We start from the raw sequence: 17,597 nt of genomic DNA, 5'->3' as shown, positions 1-17,597 counted from the left end.
GACTCCACACTTCCAACGCAGGGGGTGTGGGTTTGATCCCTGGTCAGGGAACTAAGATCCGACATGCCTTGCAGCCAAAAAAATAAATAAAAAGTCCATGCTTTGCCGATTAAATGAGGTAACTTGGGCAAAGCAAATACAACTTAACTGGCACAGAGTCAGTACTTAGTTTGTGTTCCCATTCCATCTTCTTTGAGCCCCCTCCTGCTCCAAAATTCTATGATCCCAAGAGGATGGAATGAGGTGAACTGGACATTGGTTTTAAAATATGCCTGGCATACTTAAAAAAACAAAACCCCAAACAAACAAACAAACCAAAACCACTACTGTGGTGGATCACTGGTGAATTAACTCTAGTTAAAATGCTATCTTATTTAGCAAGTTTTCACCAAAGCAGGTCTCTGTAAACGCTTATAAAATTCAACGCATTCTTAGGAAATGAACTGAACAATAAGCAGTAGCATATAAAAGAGATCAATTAAGTTTCTAGTATTAAAAATTCGTGTCTTATTAGATCTGTTTCTAGTAACATAGAGATTCCTCATAGCCATATGTGAACTCTGCAGAAAGACTATGAGTATATTGGAATGTATTCAGGGTTTTCTATCTGATCAATGCATCATAAGTGCAAATTACTTAAATTCCAAAGAGCAAATTCTAGGCAATCATTTGCCAAAATTCTGCATTCTTAACAGTGATTAAATACTGCTTAAGGGAAACAGCATAGCACCAAGAAGCTGAGGGCACACTGTAGATGGCTTATAAAAAGGTGAAGGTTACCTGATCAAAGCAATATCATCAATCAGTCCACCTTTCCCATTATACACACTGGTGGCTTTTATGCCGAGTTTATTGCTGGCCACAGAAAGCAAATCAGATAAAGTTCCATATACAGCGACCACCTGTAAACACACCAGATTAATTTGAACAACTTACGTAATCAATTTCGTCACTCACAAATTAAAAACCACCATACTATAAACAGGTCTAAAAAATCAGATTATCATATAAAAAGAGATTTTGAGAGGTTCTTAAAAGTTTCTCTTTTTCTTTTATGACTGAAATATTTACTTAGTGCCTAACACTGCTGAAATCCAAGACTAGAGAAATCGTCGCTAAAAACAAACTACAATCTTACAGTATGTTAAACAGTGCTCCAGTTCTGATACAAAAGAGACCCGCACTTGACTTTAGATTCTGGCATTTTCTAGCTGTCCGCTCAAGACAAATTATTTCACCTCTTTATGCTTCTGTGGCTCTAACTGGCAATGAGGAGAACAGTTACACCTGTATCAGAAGGTCGTCACAAGGATGAAGTGAGTTAATGCATGATAAGAGCTTCCCAAAGTGCCTGAGACCTATTAAGTCTTTAAGATGTTGCTTTTACATTATTCCTTTTTTACAGGAATGGTTTACTTTTTTAAACAGAAAAAATTTACTGTTTATTATAACATTTACCATGTCAATGACCATATGAACAGTTAACGACTTCCCACCTCATTTAACTTCAATAACTATTTATATACTGTATAAAACCCAGATTTTGGCTAACATTCTAAGTACAGCGTAGACCTGGGTTACAATGAATTGCTCCGTCCTGCTTTAAATCAGGCAGTCTGACACTTGTGCAACATACATGCAGTTGCTTAGGTAGGGGGTAGAGACTCTGTACATGTAGTGAATTCTTTGCTCCAGCCATAACTGTAACTGTGTATAGTTGTATCATTATCAGTCAGATCTCTGAAAATTATGAATAAAAAAGAGGGTGAGGAGATGAACCTGAAGCATGAGCAGCCAGCTGACTTCCCACAGGATACTGGATAAAGGTGCCATATGAAATGGAACCGGGGCTAGTCCTTTGTTCACTGGTCACTGGAGTACAGCAGACAGTGAATTTTTCGTTAAGTAAATGAACAGTCAAGGGTGGAGCGAGTTGTTTGCCAGTAGGAGTGTGTAGTGTTTCTACCGCAGAGTACAGAGATTCCAACTCTTTTCTCTTGGATCATGACCTATGAGAAGTGTTGCAAGCTGGGGCATTTTGGGGAAGAGGGGTAGGCAAGCAGAGTTTAAAGGGAACTACGTGGATTATTAAAGATAATGCACAACCCAAGTGCTCATAAACGTCTGAATGGATAAACAAAATGTGGCATATCCATACAATGGAATATCATTCAGCTCTAAAAAGGAATACGATTCTGATACACGCTACAACATGCATGAATCTTGAAAACATTATGCTAAGTGAAATTAGCCAGACATAAAAGAGGACAAATATCATGGGATTCCACTTGTATGAGGTACTTAGAACAGGCAAATTCATAGAGGTAGAAAGTAGAAGTATAACTGATTCACTATTCACTTTGTTATAAAGCAGAAACTAACACACCATTGTAAAGCAATTATACTCCAATAAAGATGTAAAAAAAAAAAAAAGAAAGTAGAAGAAAGGAGGTTATGGGGCAGAAGGGGTAATGGAGAATTACTGCCTAATGAGTACAGAGTTCCTGTTTGGGATGATGAAAAAGTTTTGGAAATGAAAAGTGGTGAGGTTACACACATGAATGTACTTAATGCCAACGAAATGTACACTTAAAATGGCTAAAAGGGTAACTTTTATGTTGTGTATATTTTATCATATGATAAAAAAGATAACAGCACAAAGCACCTGGCAGAGTGTCTTACACCCAGCAGACACTGACATAAATGACGGAAGCTTGAAGAACACGTGTCCCCCGTATTTCCTACCATTTTTCACCTTTGTAACAGAGCCTGGAATTCTAACCATTATTGCAGATACGAGTTCCAGAGGAGAAAGATTTAGAAAATTCTTAGTATAATAGCAACTATGACAAGAATGCTGTTGTTAGAAAGGAGGATCTTCTTACTCTCCCCTCACAGTTCCCAGACTGTAAAAGGTGTTTTGCATTTGCTTTGGTCAGTCGCTTGGCTCTTTGCTTCTTGTATAGCTTCACATGGTTTTCTTTTTCGCCTGACATTATCAGATCCTTGCCCTAACATTAACTTTCTCCACCCCATTTCCTTTCACTTCTCTCCCTCAAGCATCATAAAATGGTTGGAAATTCTATGTATCTCTCTATATTATGCTCCTGAATTTAAATATTAGAGCATACCACTTTACCTAACTTATTTTTCAAAAATACATCACTTTGGGCTTCCCTGGTGGCGCAGTGGTTGAGAGTCCGCCTGCCGATGCAGGGGACACGGGTTCGTGCCCCGGTCCGGGAAGATCCTACATGCTGTGGAGCGGCTGGGCCCGTGAGCCATGGCCGCTGAGCCTGCGCATCTGGAGCCTGTGCTCCGCAACGGGAGAGGCCACAACAGTGAGAGGCCCGCGTACCACAAAAAATTAAAAAATACATCAAATTAAATTGTTCTCTACTTCCATTCGATTGACTTGATTTTTCCTGTGGGTCAGTTGTTTCCTAATGAAAATACAGGCCACCTGCCATGTTCGAAAGCCACACTGTCCAATTTGGAAGCCACTAGCTACAAGAGGCTATTTAAGTTTTAATGTATTGCTATTAATTAAAATAAGTCAGTTCATCAGTTACAACAGTCATGTATGAACTGCTCAACAGCCACAATGGCTAGTGGTTACCATATTACACAGCGCAGATATGGAGTTATTTCCTTCCTCACAGAGCGTTCTATTGGACACTGCTGCTTCAAAGAGCAGAAGAAAGTCAGGAACAAGGAAACAACTATTTTAACTGTTAGGCTTGACCATGTCATAGCAATTCACAGTAACCAAGTGGTAGAGTCCAACTCAAACCCTGTTGTTTTGTATGTAAGGTTGAGTAGTTACCATCTTTCTTTTCTCCCCATTGAAGTCAAATTTGATTATAAGATTAAAAACAAAAACAAAGCCACACATCACACAGTTTGGCAATTTCAGGGCAATCAAAGTACAACAGGTGTTTCCTTGTAGGCTGCAATACTAAGGAGCACATTCTAGATACAAATTGAGTTCATATTTATTTTATTATCACTTAAATAAGCCCTCACATAGTATTGAACACAATTTATCATTACCTCAAATATTTTCTAACCTGACTTCCTATCTAGACTGTAAAGGTTTAATAATAAATTTTTAATTTGTAAAAAGTGGTTATTCAGTGAATTTAGGTAACCAATAATCCCTTGTAATGCTGATGAGCAGCAATGAAGTACATCCCTGTACTACCCAAATCTCTAACATCCAGAAAAGAACTGCAGCCAGTTTAAAAAGGATCCTCTTAAGTGTCACAGTGTCTGGTTTATAGCAGGTCTCTGATAAATGTTTCTTGAATGTCAGATGAAATTTTCATTGCTTTCAGAGTGTTGAACGAGGACATGCCTTTTCTGTGTGTGAGTCAGTTATATTTGTCTTTTCCACTGACATTAAGTTAAAAAACAAAGTACACAGTAGAAATGCTATTCTAAAGTGATATTCATATAGTTCATATGAGTTTGGAAAGTGGCTATCTTTGGATAGAATTAAGGTTCACTTATGAGTTTTTGTTTTGTCCTCCAGATTTGTTACAATGAACTTCTATTAGTTATGCAATAAAGGAAAAAAGTTTTAACTTAGGGTTTCCATAGCTCTAGATACTAGATTTACAAATAAGAATTATTTTAGCAGTTGACAAGTAATCTGGTAATGGACAATTTTCTTTAAATGAAATAACCAAAGGGCCATCAATTAGAGAAAACAGCACTGAAATTACTGCAAAGAATTTTATAGCATTGAAAAGCTGAAAATTTACCTTAAGTTGGGCCAACATACTTGTTTTTCATTTGAAAGGCATTTTTAGCATGTTTTCAACAAGATCACTTTAGCTGACTCTCTTGAGCATACTAACAAATAACTCACAAATAAGACTGCAGACATAATATTTTAAATCTCAATGAGAATATCAGATTTTAAAATGTGATATACTTTAAAAGATTTTAAGTTTGTGAGAAAGTCTCAAACAGACTGGCACATGTACCACCCTTCATTATATATCAACTCTGCTGGGAAAAAGCAACATTGGAAATCTTGTATATCATGGATGTGAGCTCTAACCGTTATTTACTAAGCTGACTTTAGTCCTCAGAGAGGCCAAGCATTTATAAAATGATCACGCTTACAATGGCTATTTGCTTCACGTGTGTTCTACTTCCTAGTGTGGACTTGAAGTTTCCATGCCACTGTGATTATCCATTTTAATAACCTAAGCACTATACTTAGAATGGAAGCATTCTATGGAATAAACTGAGAAGCATGTCTATTAAAGTTTATGGCCAAAAAAATAAATAAATAAAGTTTATGGCCACTATGTTATACTACTATTTAACTTAATTCTTTCTAAATTTCAGATCCCACGACAAGTGAAAGCTATCCACCAATTGGGAAAGTAAATGGTACACTGTGCCTACCAGGACATATCAGTTTAATGAAGTTTTAATCTGTCTTTAAACACTGAAAACAAATTGTAATCTATGTTATTCAAATTTAAAAACTAAAACCTGCACATGTATTTAAAACATGTTTTTTTAAAATGCCCACCATAACTATTATATAATACACAATCAATAAATAATCATTGAATTTATGCAGGCCAATTTACCCAACCGACCCACCAATCACAATAACTAAATGTAGAATCTATTTACTCTGCCTACACTTTTAGTTTATACATTTCAAAAATTAACATTTTATTCCTAAAAAAGATGACTACATCAAGAAGACAAATGTTAAAATATTTAAAAATTTTAAAGTCTGACAACAGCAAATGTTGAAGAGGATATGTATCAATGAGAGGGTTTATGCAATGCTGGTGAGATATAAATTACCACAATGACTTTCAAAAACAATTTGCCATTATTTTAAAAAATTAAACATTCACATACCTTAATACCCAATAATTACAACTTCCATATATATCCTAGAGCAGTGGTTCTCAAAAGTGAGGTCTCTAGACCAGCACCATTAGGATCACCTGGAAGTAGATTAGAAATTCAAACTCCTAGCCTCACCCCAGACCTAGTGAATCTAAAGCTCTGGGGAATGAGGCCCAGCAATAGTTGCTCAATTCCTCCAGGTGATTCCAACACATGCTAAAGTTTGCAAACCACTGCCCTAGAAAGATGCTTGCACGTGTGTGCACCAGGATATACAGTAATACTCGTGGCAGCACTGTCAATTTCATGGCAAAATATAAAGAAAATAAACAACCCAACTGTCCACTGACAGGAGAATGGATAAACTGTGACAGTATTTGTATATACTTTGTATAATTATTATAAAGCAGTGAAAATGACTAAACTATCAGTATGTGGGACAATATAGATGAAATCTTAGAAATATTATACTGAATGAAAAACTCATGTCCAAAAAGACTATGTAGGGCTTCCCTGGTGGCGCAGTGGTTGAGAGTCTGCCTGCCGATGCAGGGGACACGGGTTCGTGCCCCGGTCTGAGAAGATCCCACATGCTGCGGAGCAGCTGGGCCCGTGAGCCATGGCTGCTGAGCCTGTACATCTGGAGCCTGTGCTCCGCAACGGGAGAGGCCACAACAGTGAGAGGCCCGCATGCCGCAAAAACAAAAACAAAAAGACTATGTACAATGTGATACCAATTTAGGATATGATATATCCCAAAGCTGACAAAACATATAGTTTACTTATACATACATACGTGGCAAAACTATTTACTGAAAAAGAATTCATGAAATTGGCTGCCTTCATGGGATATAGGAAAGTAGACAAACACATTAAGTTTTGATAATATGCTATTTCTTGAGCTGTGTGGTAAGTTTACTGATATTCATTATATTATTTTCCTTTTAATTTTATGCATATTAATATTCTTTATTGTATTCTTTTATATGTATCAAATACATTTTAAAAACGTTTAAACTTGAAGAGCAAGTTTCTTATTAATGTTTAGATTTCAATAGACAAAGCTTTACATAGATTTTCACCTTTCTTCAACTCAACACAATGAATTCAACTCTGGAAACTCTGTTAATACCAACAACACATTTCTGACCTAATATCAAAGCCAGAAGAAAACAGGTCTGGGACCAAGACTGTAAACATCAGTACAGAATTAAGATCTATTTCATATCCCACTATATCTGCAGTGCCTGGCATGGTTCCTCCTCAAAGACGGAACTCAGTCTTAAGTGTTGACTGAATGAATGAATAAGGTATACAAAAGGTCTAAAACTGGCACAGCACATTATTGAATATTCTCAATTTAAAAAAAAGCAACTTATGTCCAAGATGTACAGAAACTTTGAATTTACATCGGGTTGCTCAAAAGCCACTCACTACATTCAGAGATCTAAGTTCTCATTTCATATTCCTCGATGCCAACTATTACACAGAATGTTAAAAGGAGAACAACGGGAATTCTGAGGCATATGGAGAGAGGATGAAAAGGTTCAAACCCGACTCTTCTGGAACAACTTAAACAAACGAAAATGTAAAGATCCCGTTTTTTTTAGAAATATGGCCTTCAAATGTTTTTCACTATGTACCCCTTAAGTAAAACGTTTTTGGGCATGGCCTCAAACATTTGTATACTTATTTACTTATTTATAAAGAATATACCACTGTCAGGAAGAATGTAATTTCCCAAATGATAAGAGGACTTTTACTGACTCAAGACGATGAGTAAACCAGTAAAAATCCCGTAAATATTTATCATTAAGCTTAGTGAACTCCTGCCAAATTCAAGGTTGACTTTATACATTAAAAGAAAAAGAAAAAAAAAATCCGAAACTGTCTTTGTGTGCTGGAAAGTACTTTGAAATATCTTGCTAATTGAGATGACCTCATCCTATTATTGGCTAATATCTCAAAGAACGATATACACTTGGGGAGCAATTTACTGTTAATAGCAGTTATTAAATTGGACTTCAAATAGTCTTCTTTAAAATTTGGCACTTTTTGCCCTCTTCTCCGATCTATAAATTCACTGTTTTTTGTTTGTGTTTTTTTTTAAAGATTGGCATTTTTATTTATAAATGTTTATTTATTTATTTATTGAGTTGTGTTGGGTCTTGGTTGCTGTGTGCAGGCTTCCTCTAGTTGCAGCGAGCACGGGCTTCTCATTGCGGTGGCTTCTCTTGTTGTGGAGCACGGGCTCTAGGCGCGTGGGCTCAGTAGTTGTGGCGCACGGGCTTAGTTGCTCCGTGGCATGTGGGATCTTCCCCGACCAGGGCTCGAACCCGTGTCCCTGCATTGGCAGGCGGATTCTTAACCCCTTTGCGCCACCACGGAAGTCCCTGTTTTTTGTTTTTAATCTGAGAGTTTATATTAGAAGTGGCAGCCCTGCCATTTCTCATGGCTTACTTGTGTTTGCCTAGTTAGTATTGTCTTTGATCTGCATCTTATTTGAAGGAATCTTGTCAAGCCACTTGGCATTTTGGTGAGGGTTAATTTAGTGAAAACGGTATAATACACATCTTAACCTGGCACATGTAAGCTTCACCATATAACAATATGCAAAAGGGAACCAACCGGTGAAGAAGCGACTGTCAGCTTTTCCCATGTGAACGTCCGGCCTCCTTTCAGAAGACCTGAGACCAGCTGACATTCTCAGTCATTAAAAGCACCTGTGTCGGGCTTCCCTGGTGGCGCAGTGGCTGGGAGTCCGCCTGCCGATGCAGGGGACACGGGTTCATGCCCCGGTCCGGGAAGATCCCACATGCTGCGGAGCGGCTGGGCCTGTGAGCCATGGCCGCTGAGCCTGCGCATCCGGAGCCTGTGCTCCGCAACGGGAGAGGCCACAACAGTGAGAGGCCCGCGTACCGCAAGAAAAAAGAAAAAAAAAAGCACCTGTGTCTTTCCAGATTGGACAAACCAAGTCTTAATATAATTTTATATCTTTAAGTAAAAGATATAAATAAAAGGTGTAATATTTATTCTTAAACTCTACTGGATCCACTTGCACGCCCCCTGTGGTGGACCCTCTCACTCTGGAAAGCACTGTTTTAGAGAAGGCACAGCCCCCTCTTCAAAACATTTAGTAGTCACACTTATGTTTACTCAGTGCACAGAAAAGTCAAAAGTCTATGATGTAGTCCCCTGCTGTGACTCTGTGTCTTCCTAACCCCAAGCTTCACGGCCCAGGCTGGCAACCACTGAACAAGCTTTAAAGGAGGGAAACTTATTTGAAAAAGACAGGTATTACTCTTATGGCCAGGAAACAAAAACAGAGGCTAGGTAAACAAGGAGATGATGAAAGTGACACAGACATTCCAACCGGTGGATAGGAAACCAAACTCTATCTCCTTGTAGTGCTTTGTTTCAGCTCCATGAAAAATCATGTCAAGATCATGCCAACTCTGACGAAATACAGTCACTATTTATACAGAAAATACATGTTACGTATTATTCTGCTCTCTTTGGTCAAATAAGAGTAATTATAATATTATTTTTTTAATCAGCTTAAGGGAGAGGAGAGGAAACACTGACAAGTTTGGCACAGAATGTTTTCCAGTTAAGTAGCAAGGATTATGGCATGACTTATTTTTAATATTGAATCATACTGGTATTCTCTAGTTTGGGATTTTATAATCTTTGTAACATAAACACATTTAACTATTTGAGTTTTTTCCAATTCTCTAGCAAAATATTTTTAAAGCAAATAAAATCAAATCCAAAAACCTAACCTAGGGCTTCCCTGGTGGTGCAGTGGTTGGGAGTCCGCCTGCCGATGCAGGGGACACGGGTTCGTGCCCCGGTCCGGGAAGATCCCACATGCCGCGGAGCGGCTGGGCCCGTGAGCCATGGCCACTGAGCCTGCGCGTCTGGAGCCTGTGCTCCGCAACGGGGCAGGCCACAACAGCGAGAGGCCCGCGTACCGCAAAAAAACAAAACAAAAAACCTAACCTAGTCAAAAGTAAGTAGCTTTCAGAAAAAAGCCACCTTATTAAAAATATGGCAAGACTAAGCCAGCCAACTTTTGACAAGAACAAAATTCAGTAGTTTCAGAAGAAATAGTTAAATATTTATGGCTGGGTCTAAACATGTTGTCTTCCAGGAATAACACAGCAGAGATGTTAAATAAAAGGGTCAATGAGAGATCTGTTTTTGAGAACGTACTGCAATTGTAAGTTTGGATCTACTAAATCTTTCTTCCCGTAACAATATATGTTTTAGATTATGAGTAGTAATCAACAGACAAAACAGGTACAGAAAAAGTTAAAAAGGGTCAGAAATAATGTGAATCTTGGGAAGCCTATTTTGAGGCAGCATTTATGAAAATTCAAGAACTTGAATTTATTATGCCAGTTCTGTTTTTATATGAGTATTAAATCTCTAAAACCAGAAGAACGCAACATTATAGTCAACACACTACAGTGCGGTTCAAATTTTTACAGCACGTTCACTCAAAACTGCACAGTAGCTGGAAAGCCATTTTTTTTAAACCGTGGCACAATTACGCTATTTAAAAATGTGCAATGTTTCCGAAAGATGCAGGAAACAAACCATTCTGGCTAATGAAACAGGGAGCCCAATCTATCTTCATCTCAGACTCACAAGGCTTAATTATTTCTAAACGTCATTTAGCCACACCATAAACGTCTGCCTTAAACAGTCAAATTTTCCAAAGAAGCCGAACTTTCATGGGTGGGGCAAGAGGCTGAGAAGGAACAGGATTCATGTTGGCTTACTCCAGCGTTGGAAAAATATTTAGCACCACACACTCAACAAAGGCCTAACACAGCAAAGAGCAATGTCCAATCAATCCATTTTGGTCTATTGTCCTAGTCCTCTACGGAACTAAAATACGGCGAAAGACTAAAGCGAGTACAAAAGTTTGACGGCGGCGGGGCTTGGGGCTCCTAAAGTGGGGGAGGGAGGGGGACCATCAAGAAAATGTCACCAATTTTCCATCCGTCTATTGGCCCTAGAATGGGAGAGTGTTTTACTCATCCACGGAGAGAAAGAGTTGAAATTCTTTTCACCTGATCAACCTTACACGCCTTAGTCGTTACGGCCACTTTCCGGAGCAGACCATTACTCAGCACGAAGGTGGGAACCGGCGCCTTCTGTAGCCAGGGGTGGGGGGCAGCGGGGTCTTGGGGGAAGTGGGAAGAGGAATAGAAGCATCAGGTGACAGCGGCCCCCCCACGCCCTCCGAGACCTCTGTTCTCCAGGACCCACACCTGGACTTGGGAACGACTGAGCACAAGTTGACCTGCGCGCTGGTCCCCAGAACAGCTGGGGAGTCCAAGGGCAGGCTCGGGCTAGGGATTCCGGGGGTGGGGAGGAGGCCGCGGGGACCCGACGTTCGCCTCCTCCTGGACGCCCCCCACCCCGGCGCACGCCCACCTCCCCGCTCCCAGCCCCTCTCCCCAACTTCAGCCCTCAGCCCTGTGCGCCCGCTCCGCACTCCGCTGCCCTCGCCCCCAGCAGCCGGGCCCGCCTCGCCTCCTCCCGACCCCCTTACCTTTCCATTCTTGGGGCTGCCGTTAAGGAACAGGGTCACCCGCCTCATCGCGCTGCCCCCACTGGGTCCTGAGTGAGTCGCCACCCTCCCACCTGGCTCTCCTCCCACCTTTTTCTTTTCCCGCCCTTCCCCTCCCTCCACCCACTCGGACTCTCCTCCCTTCGCCACCTTCCTTCCCTTACAGACACACACACACAGGCACGCACTCTCCTACCCGCACCCCAAGGTTGGCGGGTCCTCCTTCCCACCCCGCCCCTGGGCTCCTCAGTCAGCCTGGGGCCCTTCCCCCACCTCTCCCAGACTGACTCTAAGCTCCGCCAATCAGCGGGCAGCGCCGGCCAAAATTCAGCCAATCATCGCCCTGCACTGGGTGGGCTCTAGCTAACCCAGCCCAGGTGGAAGGAGGGAAGAGAGGCTGCAGTGTAGCCGACGGGGAAGGGTTATCAGCCAATCAGAGCTGAACCTGGAGCCGAACGGCGGCTCAAAGCGTTACCGAGCAGGCGCATAGCCAACACCAGGTAGAGCTCATCTGCATACGGAGGCGGGGCTTGAGGGAAGAGGCAGAGCGCTGGAAGAGATCCACAACCAGTCAGAGCCTCCCAACTTTAACCCCTCCCACTCGCTCAACCCACCGAGGAAACGGCTGCGGTCGGGACTGGCTGATTGGGTAAGAGCCAGCCCGTCGTTCTGTCAGGATTGGTTCAATGATTCTTTTCGAAGTTCGCAGCATCCAATCGAAAGGCCGGGGACGGAACCAATCGGCTAACTAGATAATTCCTCCGCGAGGCTCTCACGGAAAATAGTTCCCGGGGACGCAGGTCAGTAGTGGAGCTCTCTGGACAGTGTGTCAACTGCGGCTAGCGGTGGTGTTTCTCGGAGCCCACGAAGCCACTCCTGTTCCTGGGAAGGCGAGGTAGAGGTCTGGGAGAGTTCGGTGCGCGCGCGCACACGTGCGAGTGGCGTGGGCGTAGAGATTCTCAGAGTAACGCCGGGACGCCGAGGAGGCGGGGCCGGCGATTTGAATCGGGCGGCGGGCCGCGGCCGGGCGGAGGAGAGGGTATAGGTAACGCCGGCTGTGGGGTCTGGGGGTCGGCGGCCGGGGACCAGGTAGCCCCCCGCGGCTGGCTTGGCGGCCGACAGTTACTTTCTCGAGCGAGCCCATCAGGACCAGAGAGCCGAAGTCTAGAAGGCAGGACAGCCACGACACTCATCGGCGGAGTGTTCAAAATAAACCCGAGGGAGGTAAGGCAAGCGGCCTGGTTGGGAGTTCCGAGACAGTAGTGGCGCAGAGCTGTTTCTTCGACGTGTTTCTCAGAAGTGTGTTCTACTGGATCACCCGCCTGCTTTTTAAAATGCAGATTTCTGGGGCCCAGCCAGACCTCCTGAATTAGAATTTTTGGGAATCCGCAAAACCGCTTCTCCAACAGGGTGCCTGGATGATTCTGATGTTCGCTAAGGTTGGAAAGCCTTGGCTTTATTGTATGGGATCTGCTTTGTTTCATCCCGAGCAGCAGTTTCCTCCATTTCTCTTTAATTTGAGCTCCAAAAGTAGTCTCTTGTCATCCGTTTTCGTGCCAGTATAGGTTGTATTAGAATTCAGTCTTGAAAGAGGATCTCGATCAAATCACATTAATTTTGGAGGTGGGGTTATTTTTCTTTTTTCTTTCTTCTCTCTCTTTTTTAGATGAATGATAGTTCAAAAGACAGCAAGCCCCTTGAAACCAAGGAGTCTGCTATTAATAACGCTGGTATGTAGTGACCTGTTGTTTCTTTGTGAAATTTAAGGTTTAGGTGTTTATCTTGATAATGATGTTTAGACCCTACATGTTGTCTGTTTCAGAAGATACCTCTTTCATTTGGGGAAATGGGAAGCTTGTAACTCCTCACAAGCCTGCAGCTGAAGTGACTCCTAATCGTTGCATGTCAGATGCTTTTCAGTCACCTTTGAACTTTTCCACAGTAACTGTGGAGCAATTGGGAATTACACCTGAAAGTTTTGTAAAGAACTCTTCAGGTAAGAGATGTTCTTCTTCTATTGCAGTGCCTTTAAAAGTTGAAAAATTAAACTCTATTTTGTTCACTTACCCTGTGTATCTTATTACTTTATCTAAATTGATTGACTCTCAGACTTGCTGGATCAGGGAGATCAGGGTCCCAGGGCACCCAGCATGATACTGTTCCTAAGTCACAGCTACGCTCCAGGCCCAAACTGGAAAAGGACATGTGTGCGAGTCACTCTTTGACCCGACACATGGGATACAGGAGTGTGTATGTGAAAATAGTAATACATTTTATGGTCATGTATGGTAAAAATGAGAGAAAGTTGAAGGGCAATTAAGAAAATATGACATTGAAAGACTGGGGCATACCTCTTTCAAAATCTCAAACAGAAAATTGACTCAGGCTAATCTCCCTTATGGAATAGAAATGAAATTCACCTGTGAAGTCTGATTTAGCTGAAGAAACAAATAATGGGAATGGAATTAGAGAATAGAATTTAGAAATGGAGGGTAATGGGGGACTTGAAAATCAGGGGGCACTAGACTAGTAATACCTGATGGAGACAAGACCGAAGTGGATGCCAACCTGTGTTCCCTTCTCAAGAACATCATTCTTAGACCTTCAAAAAGCTAGACTGGTTGGAATTCAGGGTAGTGTGCTGAAGGTAGACAGGTATCTAAGAGAAACAAATTATTTTGAACAATTGAGGATGTGAGAGTGTGTGCCTGGGGGCAGATCGTCCTTGGGGATCAGAAAAAGAAATTTTGAGTCCAAAGCAATCCATTACCAACTCTGTGCAGGAAGTAAGAAACAAAAATGAGACCTGTTAATTCAAATGTATTCATGCATTTGTTCCACAACTTTTTGATAAACACCTGCTATGTGCCAAGCACCTCTCCAGGGGCATGGAATAAATCAATAGACAAAACAAAGGTAGCTACCCATCTGATAATGTGTGCACAATTTTGCCTGTACTTTTCCACTTAGATCCCTGTACGATGCGTTCATCATATTCTCTCTCAGGCTGGTGGATCATGGGTATTCAGGGCATGATTACTGATTGCCTTGTTGTGTTCCAACTTACAAAAGAGTTTTTATTATAGGAAAGTCATCATCCTACCTTAAAAAATCCAGACGACGCTCTACAGTTGGTGTTCGGGGCTCTCCGGAAACAAACCATCTAATTCGTTTCATTGCCCAGCAGCGGAATTTAAAGAATGCTTCTTTGACCAAGAATTCCCCTTGTCAGGTATGGTTTTGTTTTTTAAGTTCCGTCATGAATTCTTCTAGGAGTATGTTTTGCTCTGTTAGAAAGCTTTTGTACAGAGTTGGTACTCTCCAGTGCACCTCATCCGTTTTGGATCTGGAGAGAGAATATTTTCTCTGTGTCTTAACAGAGATTGTGCGCTTAGTTTAAATGTTGATGTTGAGCATGGTTCTGTTAAAGGCTATGAGATCCTGGATAGAAGTGGTGTTCTGGAGGCGCTTTCTGTTTTATTTTGCACACTTTTGTCTAGTTCATGTCTGTTTTTCTCTAATGAGGTGAGGCAGTGTTTTCCGACCTTTTTCTTTTAATATTTTGTCTGTAAGTGTCTAATACTTTTGTGACTACTGTGTGTTGACATGTAGGGGCAAGAGTTCCCCGCACCCCCACCAAAATGTATTTGGGATAACCTTGTGGAAAGGAGCGAAGTGTTTGTTGATGGGGAAGTATTTAGATATTTTTGCAGATTTTTATCAGAATAATACATGCTTCTAAAAAAGTCAAATAGTACAAGACTTGCTACGAAAGACAGTCCCGGGCTTGCCCTTCTTTGGCTCGTTTGGCTCTTTTGGTATGGGCCTTCCTATTTTAAAAAGTACTTTTATTGCCACTTCTTTATTTTTCGTTTTAGACCCTGTGTATACATGAGGTTGTTTAGTGCAGTGCAGGGCTTCTCAGAAATTATCTGCAGATTCCTGGGAATACCTGAGTCCCATCCAAGAGGTCCATGAGGTCAGACTATTTGTTGAAACAGCACTAAGGTGTTATTTGCCCTTTTTCACTGTGTTGATGTTTGCACTCATGGTGTAAGAGCAGCGGTGGTTAAAACTGATGGCATCAAGCAATCATTTTACCTTCAACCCTGTTCATCGTTTACAGAAAACAATAATAAGGCCAGTTTCACTTAACATCCTTGATGAAGCAATAAAAATTATACATTTTATTAATTTTCAACCCTGGAATATTATGTGTGACGGGAAGTAGACACCAGGCATTTCCAAAGTATATACCGAAGTGTGGTGGATGTTTCCAGGAAAGTTATGGATATGACTGTTTGAGCTGTGAGTTGAACTAGCCACTTTTTCATGGAACATCGTGTTTATTTGAAAGAATGACTGACAGACATGGTTAGTCAGACTTGGGAACGTGGCTGGCATTTTCTCAGAAATGAACAGTGAACCTGCCACTTCAAGGAAAGCCAGATATTTCTTACCAATGAAAAAAATTCGAGTTTTTGAGAGAACATCAGAATTTTGGAAAACTTGTATTCATGACTGTGATCTTACTTGACAGCTTCCCAATGGCTGCACTTTTCTGATGGATCAGTGGGGATATTAATGTGACGTTTGGATATTGCACAGTAAAATATGTTAACATTTGGAAGATACACATAACTGAGTGAACCAGTATTTTCTACGCGACCAGTACATGCAAATTATACCCTCAAGTTGCAGGATAGGCCCATGGATTTTAACATAACAATATGAAAAGTTCATTGATAAGATTTCATATTTGACATTGCAACTGTTTAAGAAATCTTCATTGAATTTTGTGTTGCATTAAAGGATATCCACAATTCTGGAAAAGCTGTTGAAATATTCTTGATAGATATAACGAACGTGAACGAAGAGTCTTTGGTGTGCTCAATAATTCTTTAGGGTGTAAAAACTTCTTGAGAACTGTGTTAGGGTATATGGGAACATGGCCTGTGGAGCTGTATTGTTGGCGTTTGATTCTAGGCTTTATTATTAGTTAATTGTGACTTTTGGCAAATTACTTGAATTTTCTGTTCCAGTTTCCTCATGTATAAAACGGGGTGATAATGTATCAGGGGTTTTATGAGGTTGAATAAATTAATAGATATGAAGTACTTACAACTGTGCCTGGAACATGGTATGTTTTATGCTATCATTGTTGTTATTTCTGTGAAAAATGAGGATTTTGCTCTCACATCTCCTAGCCATAGCTGTCCTGACACTTTCCTCTTCCTGCCTTCCTACCAGTACAGCCAATTACAATTTGTGTTTAAATTAGGGTTTAGTATGTATTATCTAACCCTATAGATATTTTTCATGAATTGCCATATGGTGTGTTAGGGCCGTATTTCCTTTCTTGCATGATTTTTGTTTTTCCTGTGATTAATAAGTACTTTTTTTTTTTTGGTTTAGTCTTTTAATTTATCATGATGGACTATCTTTCACTGTGCATTGTTGAGGACATTATAGTTTTGTTGAAGTTTTCTTCCTTATTTCATGGGGTCTCATTTTGCTACCTAATTATTTTAGGTTCTGGCTCATTCTCAAATCTTTCTTCAGATGCCTTGTGATCCTTGACTCTGTTCACATTTGAAGGTGCGACACTTTAAAAACTGACTGGGAGCTAACTGTGTGTGGTCTGGCTCTGTTGGCTAGTGGATTTCCATGTAGGACAACGGGGCCACTTTTTCAGTGAAGGAACTCCCAAATATTAGAATCCTGTGGGTACTTTCTCTTTGGCAGATCTGTTTTCTTTGAGGGAATTCCTGGGGATGTAAACCTGAGCCCTAGAACCGTGGAAGGCAAATGTGGAAAGTGGCTGGAGGTCATTGAGAAGACTTAGACAAACTGTTTTCAGTACAGGGCCTCCTATCCTTAGCTGTTTAGATCCCATAGAGTCCTAAAACATAAAGGTTCCCTCCAAAACATAAAGGTTCTTTGCTATTTGTGGAGAGATCTGTGGGTTCAAGTGCTACTGATACAGCTTCAGCATTGCCCTGGACCCTTGTTTCAGACATATTGAATATCTGATGCTTTAGATAACCTGAGCCTTTCTGGGGGTCTCTAGCAAGTCTGCTTGTTTCCTGTTATCACACCACCCTAAGGAGCCCCTGTCAGTTTCAGC

General features: G+C 41.2%; 2 protein-coding genes across 11 annotated transcripts in view; one reads left to right on the top strand and one right to left on the bottom strand.

Moving 5' to 3' along the window:
* The window catches only part of KCTD9 (potassium channel tetramerization domain containing 9), a 61,068-nt gene extending 49,474 nt beyond the window's left edge, over positions 1–11,594 (bottom strand). The window contains exons 1-2 of one of the 2 annotated variants that reach the window (XM_019941312.3): positions 11,453–11,594; positions 781–902 (exon numbers count right to left, since the gene is read on the bottom strand). In XM_019941312.3, the coding sequence (XP_019796871.1) occupies positions 781–902; positions 11,453–11,500 (170 nt within the window). In that variant the 5' untranslated portion in view covers positions 11,501–11,594. The remainder of the gene's footprint in view (positions 1–780; positions 903–11,452) is intronic. The other variant, XM_019941313.3, reaches the window with a different exon arrangement.
* Positions 11,595–12,251: 657 nt separating this feature from the next.
* Positions 12,252–17,597, top strand: part of CDCA2 (cell division cycle associated 2) — a 53,013-nt gene continuing 47,667 nt past the window's right edge. For 2 of the 9 annotated variants that reach the window (XM_033857640.2, XM_033857636.2), the window contains exons 1-4: positions 12,456–12,694; positions 13,137–13,200; positions 13,293–13,466; positions 14,557–14,702. In XM_033857640.2, the coding sequence (XP_033713531.1) occupies positions 13,137–13,200; positions 13,293–13,466; positions 14,557–14,702 (384 nt within the window). In that variant the 5' untranslated portion in view covers positions 12,456–12,694. Of the gene's footprint in view, positions 12,366–12,453; positions 12,695–13,136; positions 13,201–13,292; positions 13,467–14,556; positions 14,703–17,597 lie in introns of those variants that run through there. The other 7 variants (XM_033857635.2, XM_033857639.2, XM_033857634.2 and 4 more) reach the window with 7 other exon arrangements.

The sequence above is a fragment of the Tursiops truncatus genome, chromosome 6, assembly GCF_011762595.2.
Source record: "Tursiops truncatus isolate mTurTru1 chromosome 6, mTurTru1.mat.Y, whole genome shotgun sequence".
Lineage (NCBI taxonomy): Eukaryota > Metazoa > Chordata > Mammalia > Artiodactyla > Delphinidae > Tursiops > Tursiops truncatus.
This window is presented reverse-complemented; position numbering and strand designations above follow the sequence as displayed.